General features: G+C 40.5%; 1 protein-coding gene across 4 annotated transcripts in view; it reads right to left on the bottom strand.

Moving 5' to 3' along the window:
• Positions 1-1764: 1764 nt before the first annotated feature.
• The window catches only part of LOC122539836 (ORM1-like protein 3), a 50624-nt gene continuing 44718 nt past the window's right edge, over positions 1765-7670 (bottom strand). For 3 of the 4 annotated variants that reach the window (XM_043674937.2, XM_043674938.2, XM_087977810.1), the window contains exons 3-4: positions 5882-6033; positions 1765-5172 (exon numbers count right to left, since the gene is read on the bottom strand). In XM_043674937.2, the coding sequence (XP_043530872.1) occupies positions 5037-5172; positions 5882-6033 (288 nt within the window). In that variant the 3' untranslated portion in view covers positions 1765-5036. The remainder of the gene's footprint in view (positions 5173-5881; positions 6034-7670) is intronic. The other variant, XM_043674936.2, reaches the window with a different exon arrangement.

Below are 7670 nucleotides of genomic sequence, written 5' to 3'. Positions count from 1 at the left end.
CATAGGTTTAAGGTGAGAGGGGAAAGATTTAAAAGGAACCTGAGGGGCAACTTTTTCCACACAGAGGGAGTACATGTGTGGAATGAGCTACCTTAGGAAGTGATAAAGGCAGGTACAAATTCCAGCATTCAAAAGGCATTTGAACAGGATTCAAAAGGCATTATGGGCGGCACGGTAGCACAGTGGTTAGCACTGCTGCTTCACAGCGCCAGAGACCCGGGTTCAATTCCCGCCTCAGGCGACTCTCTGTGTGGAGTTTGCACATTCTCCCCGTGTCTGCGTGTGTTTCCTCCGGGTGCTCCTGTTTCCTCCCACAATCCAAAAAAATGTGCAGGGGTTAGGTGAATTGGCCATGCTAAATTGCCCGTAGTGTTAGGTGAAGGGGTAAATGTAGGAGAATGGATCTGGGTGGGTTACGCTTCGGCGGGTCGGTGTGGACTTGTTGGGCCGAAGGGCCTGTTTCCACACTGTAAGTAATCTAATCTAATCTAATCTAATCACAACTAGGAAAGGTTGAGAGGGATCTTGGCTAAATGCAGCAAATGGGATGACTTCAGTTTTGGGATACCTGGTCAGCATGGACGGGTTGGACTGAAGAGTCTGTTTCCCTGTTGCTGTATGATGATAAATGGTTTCAATATGCCACTCGTCTGAAAGCAACTAGAGTTGGTGAAAATGGCAGGCTTACTAAATACAGTGAGCATAAGTTATCTAAACAGATATCTCAGTATTAAAACTTAACTTCTTGTGATTTTATCAAAAGCACAAGAATAAAAATTAAACCTTCACCAGTGACGTTCAGTAGCAGTGAGTAATGCAGAAATTCACCAAAGATACTTAGCATCTTCCAAACCCATGACAACTTCCACACAGAAGGATAAGGACAGCAGACGCAGAGGAACACCACCTGCAAGTTCCTTCCCAAGCCACTCACCATTCTGATTTGGAAATACACTGCTGTTCCTTCACCATCACTGGGTCAAAATCCTGGAATTTCCTGCCTAATATGGGTCCACCAACCTCACAGAGACTACAGTGACTTATTGAATCTCTACAGTGTGGAACCAGGCCATTCAAACCAAGTCCACGCCAACCCTCCAAACAGCATCCCACTCAGACCCACCCCATCCACCTAACCTACACACCCGTAGACACTGTGGGCAACGTAGCATGGCCAATCCACCTAACCTGCACATCTTTGGACTGTGGGAAGAAACCCACACAGACACTGAGAACGGGCAACTCCACACAGACAGTCGCCGAAGAGTGGAAACGAACCCAGGTCCCTGGCGTTGAGACGCAGCAGTGCTAACCATGAGCCACCATGTGGTTCAAGAAGGTAGCTCACACCAACTAGGGATGCGCAATAAATGCTGGCCAGTTAGACCCCCAAAACAGAATAAATAAAATAGGCATGCGGGCAGATTTTGCAATTTCAGTAATCTGAAGACTTCAGCTCTCAATGTAGCGTTGTTGTTACAATGGTAGTAACTAAATGGAACGGAGTGGTAGGGGAATATTCGCAGCCAGGAACTTACTGTAGTTTATTATACATTCTCCACAGCCTCTCTGCAGTCAATGTGCTGGGAATTTTCAAATGAGGCATAATCTCCCATTTATGTTTATCTTTTATCAATACTGGATAAGAAACCTGGGGGCCAGATGTCTTCATTTTTACACCTCCTCTCTCAATATTGTTAGTTCCAGTGGATGCTTTAGTATACAATTGCTGTAAAAGCATGAACAAGGAAGGAGACTGCATAGTTACATGAATACTGTCCTTTATTAAATATCAGAATACTGTACAAAGGAGTAATAAAAATATTATTCACACTTTCTTACAAAGATCTAGATGAAAAAACATCTATGTGCAGAAGGGCAGTTGGCATATAGAACCCTTTTACACCAGATGCTTAATTAACTCTTATTTACATGATGTTCAAACACAAACTCACTAATCCCCAATGCAAATAATTCTTCAAATGGTAAATATCACAATTGATAGACTGGTATAAAATTCAAAAGGCCCAGCCTGCCATATATTTAATTTAGATTCAACCAAAATAGTTTTGGTATTCGTACCTTTTACAACCACTATAAAAATAATGCAGGAATTTGACCCTGAATTGTTCTAAAATACATCAATTCCCACATTTACTACTTTATTTTTAGGATAGGGATAGCACTGGTACTTAATCAGTACCAACCCATCACCCATTAATATTTATGATACATACTGAAAGTGGAAGGGAATTGTGGGTGAAACAAAAGACCATACTGTTTTTCACCACAGAAGTTAGTTACTTTTTGACAATCCAGAACCCATCAAAATACTATAAAAACAGCCACGTATTTCATTACCAGCATTCAAAAATTGATAAATTCAAGGCGTTAATCATCTTATACAATGCATCAGATCAGTAAAGCAATATTTTAAAATGTTTAACAAATCCTGGATATAGGTTAACCCTTTCACTGGCATAACCTTTCACAGAGTTTGAATAACATAACGCAAACTAAGCCCTGTAAATGACAGATTTCATTAATAGTCAAACTAAAAAGCAGAGAATTGTGCTCCTACAGAAACAAGTGTGACAGTGTTAACCTGCTGCAGTTGTTAACTATTTGATAAGTAATGTGTTTTAGTTTCAAAACTTTGAGAGATATGTTAATTTGAGGGCATTTATTTAAAGTCTGAAGTCCAATTGTTTTCTTTGTTTCCTCCTTGCTGCAGGAGATCAGCATAGGCTTATAAACATTTTAAAAAAGTGCAATTTGAATATTTCTTCTCCAACTGAGTAATAGTGCAAGAAAAAAAGATTATGATTAAATTCCCAGATTTAGAAAACACTGTAAACTTTTAATTACTGCCAATAACTGGGCACTCTAATCGATTATGCTGGTAGACTATTCCTGATAAAATACCTCAGGATACACTTCCCAATGTAAGCATAATTTTTAAAGATTAAAAATATGGCAGATTTCTTTAAAAGATCAGGACTTTTCAATATGTTGAAAGTCTCGTCAAAAGTAGTAACATACTTACATGTGTACCTTAGCAGGGAATGAAAGGTGGGAATGGAAATGGATTTACTTCTTCCCTATTCATAGTGTTCCATTCCCATACTCCACCAAAACTGGCAGTTTTTCCAAGTGCCTACTATTCTTACATGACCATTCAATACTTCTATTAATTGCTGTTTGTATTCCTAGATTTCATGCGTGAAGCTTTAGAGATTCAGCAGGAAGGGGAACAGAGTTCAATCACCTTCTTGCCCAACATCGACACTGGCACATCTCCAGAAGATGGTTGCCCAATGGTTTTTGCAAACTGATTGATTTTCCAGCTTTGTGGACTAGAGGCAATTAGACCTTATCTCTGTCCCAGCTGCAGTTAGCTAATCTGACTGGAATCAAAAAATGGGACATGATCCTGGCCTCTCCCTCCTTCCCAATCTACAATGCCAGATATTCACCATTGGGAAAAGTAATACTTCACATCTGCTAAAGCAATCAGCACCATCAGTATTAGCAATATGTCTTCACTCCAACTGCATCACTGTAGTAGCATTTCTAAGATCAGGAACCTTCACTTGTCTTGGCGGGCTTGTCAAGACATTCCAAATCAGGTAGTTTTACATTCTTAGCAACTGGATGGAGATTGAGAATTTTAACTTCAGCTCTTTCCTTCCACCTAGTTCCAAAACCAGATTCTTAAAAACCAAGGTTCAGCAATCTAAATGTATATAGCAGTCAAAGCCTCACCATCTAGGCATGCCTTCAATTCCCTTGCTATGGGACATGTGTTCATATGTTATTGCTTAAAACATGATTCACAGTGCTGTCATTTTGTAGTCTTAGCAGACTGCAAGGAATTCCAGCTGTACTGGTGTGCACTTCAAATGTGCAACAGTTATATGACAGTATAAAAGAAGTCAGGTACATTGCTGCCATCCAGTAAAAACCTGATGAAATTCATACACATCTCTTCGGCCAGTTTAAATTACAATATACTCTGACAGAAAAACAGATCAGATACAACCAGCATTACATTTTTGTTTTAAAAGGAATGCAAGTTAGGCAACATGGCAAACGTATAGGAAAATGCATGATCACTGATGTTTTGCAGTATTCCAACAATTAACATCCCATTCTAAGATTCCATACAAACAAACCCTGGGTAGACAGATTTAAGTATCCAGTTTCAATCACTGTTCTCATTAACACACAGAATCTATATTATTTAACACTATACATTAAAAAAATCCAAAAACAAACACCTTTTTAAATCAAACATTCATAAGCTGTGCTTCAAAACACATCCTTACTATTGCTTATATTCTCCCAAGTAATTTTCTCTCAAACAACACTGAGTGAAATGGGGAAAAAGAAAAAAATAAATAAAATTATCTGCAAAAGATAGTAATTAAAAATGCACAGTAAGACCAGCACTGTTTCTTCAAAGAGGCCACTAAGCCAATAGACAATGTTTCCAAGTATCTCAATAGTGAAGGATACCTAATCAATCCTGCCATTTTGCAGCATGCATGATATTAGAATCTTCAGCAACTGCTTCTATTATGACACTGAAAACAAATCTTTTGCAATCATTATTCAAACTGCATATCTTCATAAATCTACCTTCATTACAGTATTTACACATTATACTTTTACATCTGCTTGGTCACAGTGGACAGCAAATTTGCATACTGCAGTAACTAAATGTTTACAATACCAAAGTCTCCTCACTTAATAATGGCAAATCAAGGTATCAAAATTATCATTTGTGAAAATAGGATCTACAGGCAGTAAACGAAAAAGCAGGCTTCCTATTCCGAGCACTGCAAACATTTAATGTGATACTTGAGCAACCAACTTGAGCTGCTTCATTCACAAATATACTATTCATAATAAAAAGTCCATGATAAGAGATTATAGGGCGCAGGGTATAAGTCCTAATATCTGAACACGAAGTGTCCTTGCCGCTGATAGCTGTTCTAAAAGTGTTTTCTTTCACGTGTGTCATCATGCTGTCTTCAGTACTTGTTGATGCCAAAGATTCTGACTCCATGAAGTTGAGGCAGCTTTGGGATGAGGACGCTCATCAGCGAAACTGTATTTATAACAAAATGTAACTTGTCGTATTTTGTGTAAAAACTGGTAAGAAAATACCTGTTTTTGAAATAAAAAAGACAGAGCATCAAAAATTTCCCAAAGACTTGGCAGCATTGTCCTAACATCTACCATCTTTTTATAGCTTTTAGAATTCTAACACTGGAAAGATTTTAAATGTTGACAACTTTTAAAGTTTATATTTTTAAATAACTTACTAGTGCTATTTTCAAATTTCATACAATTTATCATATCCAAACAGGTTACCAATAATGAAATCATTCTCTTGAACTACTTAATTTCCCTTCTCTCTCTGGATTATGGGGTATACTGCTGTGGATGATAAAGGCTCACCATTTCAGACACAGAACAACACCATTTGATCTTGAAGCATGTCACAATCTAATGGCCACTGTGCAACCTCACCAAGGAATTCCAGAAATCATAGCTAACTCCCATCAAGGAGAATCCTGGTCAATCTCATCACCCCTCCAGCCTGGAAACACTATCTGAAGTTGTTGGAAATCCAATGGTGCTGTGGACTCCCTACAAATTGGGGGCTTTCTGAAGTTTACAGTTTAGGATTATAGAATATGGGGGATTTTGTGATTTCAATCACAAAGTTAGTGAAAAAGGACAGACATTTTGCATTTTTTTCTTTAAAAAGGACAATGTATTAACAAAGCTTTTAAACTTCTCTTTCTTCTAATATAAGTGATCATTGTTCCATGGACTGATCCAGTCTTTAATAGTTACTTCTGAGACTCACAAGATAATAGGTGTGATTGTGAGGAATTTGCGCGAGGCTGTAAACTGTACGCCATAGTCCATCTGTTCCCAGTGTGTCAGCAGCCGTGCCTTTCCTTGGTCTGGAGTTTCAAATGGCGTTCCCTTCACAGTGTGCAGAAATATGTACATTCCCTAGAGGCAGAAGGGAAAATAATTACACAAAAACATACATAATAGGCTGCAACCATTCAGCCCATCAAGCCTTCCCCATCTTGATAAGAATGCAGCTGATCTGACTCATCTCAAGTCATTCACATTTTTCCCTACCTTTGATAATGTTTCACTCCTTGCTGAAAAATATATTTACTTCTGACTTAAAATATTCATGGGTTCTGCTTCCGCCATCTTTTCAGGAAGTCAGTGTATCGAGTACATGTTGCGGCTGTACAGGACAGAAGTTAGGCCACTTTTGGAACACTGCACGTAATTCTGGTCTGCCTGGAATGGGAAGGATGTTGTGAAACTTGAAAGGGCTCAGAAAAGATTTACAAGGATGTTGCCAGGTTTGGAGGGCTTGAACTATCAGGAGAAGCTGAATAGGCTGGGGCTGTTTTCCTGAAGAGGATGCTGAGGGGTGACCTTATAGAGGTTTAGAAAATCATAAGGAGCATAGATAGGATGAAAAGTCAAGATCCTTGCCGCAGAGTAGGGGAGTCTAAAACTAGAGGCATAGGTTTAAGGTGATAGGGGCAAGATGTGAAAGGGACAACTTTTTCACAAAGAGGGTGGTGCATGTACGGAATGAGCTGCAAGAGAAAGTGGAGGTGGCGGGGGCAATTACAACATTTAAAAAGGCATCTGGATGGGTATGTAAATAGGAAGGGTTTGGAGGGATATGGGCCAAGTGCTGGCAAATGGGACAAGATTAATTTAGAATACCAATCTGACATGATTGAGCTGGACTGAGGATCTGTTTCTGTGTTGTACACCTCTATGACTAAGAGTTCCAAAGATACGCAAACTTCAGATAAAATGCACCTTATTTCTATCTTAAATAGGTGAACCCCAGTTTCAGATTCTCATAAGAGGAAATATCCTGCCCACATCAGCCCTGTCAAGACTCTTCAGGATCTTACATTTCAATCAAGTCACCGGTGAGTCTTCACAACCCCAGAAGATACAAGCCAACCATTCCTCATAAGGCAACCACCCCACCCAAGGTATCATTCAAGTGAATCTTCTCTGATCTGCCTAGGAGGGCTTGGTGGTGGGGTCAGTTTTATATTTCCCTCCCCTCCCCCATCAGCATTCCGGAAAGACCACTCCCTCCGCGACTGCCTCGTCAGGTCCACACCCCCCACCAACCCAACCTCCACTCCCGGCACCTTCCCCTGCAACTGCAAGAAATGCAAAACTTGCACCCACACCTCCCCCCTTACTTCCCTCCAAGGCCCCAAGGGATCCTTCCATATCCGTCACAAATTCACCTGCAACCCCACACACATCATTTACTGCATCTGCTGCACCCGATGTGGCCTCCTCTACACTGGGGAGACAGGCCGCCTATTTGCGGAATGTTTCAGAGAACACCTCTGGGACACCCACACCAACCAACCCAACCGCCCCGTGGTTGAACACTTTAACTCCCTTTCCCACTCTGCCAAGGACATGCAGGTCCTGGCCTTCTCCATCGCCAAACCATGGCAACACGATGCCTGGAGGGAGAACGCCTCATCTTCCGCCTAGGAACCCTCCAACCACAAGGGATGAATGCAGATTTTTCCAGCTTCCTCATTTCCCCTCCCCCCACCTTATCTCAGTCCCAACCC

The sequence above is a fragment of the Chiloscyllium plagiosum genome, unplaced genomic scaffold, assembly GCF_037043375.1.
Source record: "Chiloscyllium plagiosum isolate Xiang-an unplaced genomic scaffold, Cpla_swu_hap1 HiC_scaffold_32, whole genome shotgun sequence".
NCBI lineage: Eukaryota > Metazoa > Chordata > Chondrichthyes > Orectolobiformes > Hemiscylliidae > Chiloscyllium > Chiloscyllium plagiosum.
This window is presented reverse-complemented; position numbering and strand designations above follow the sequence as displayed.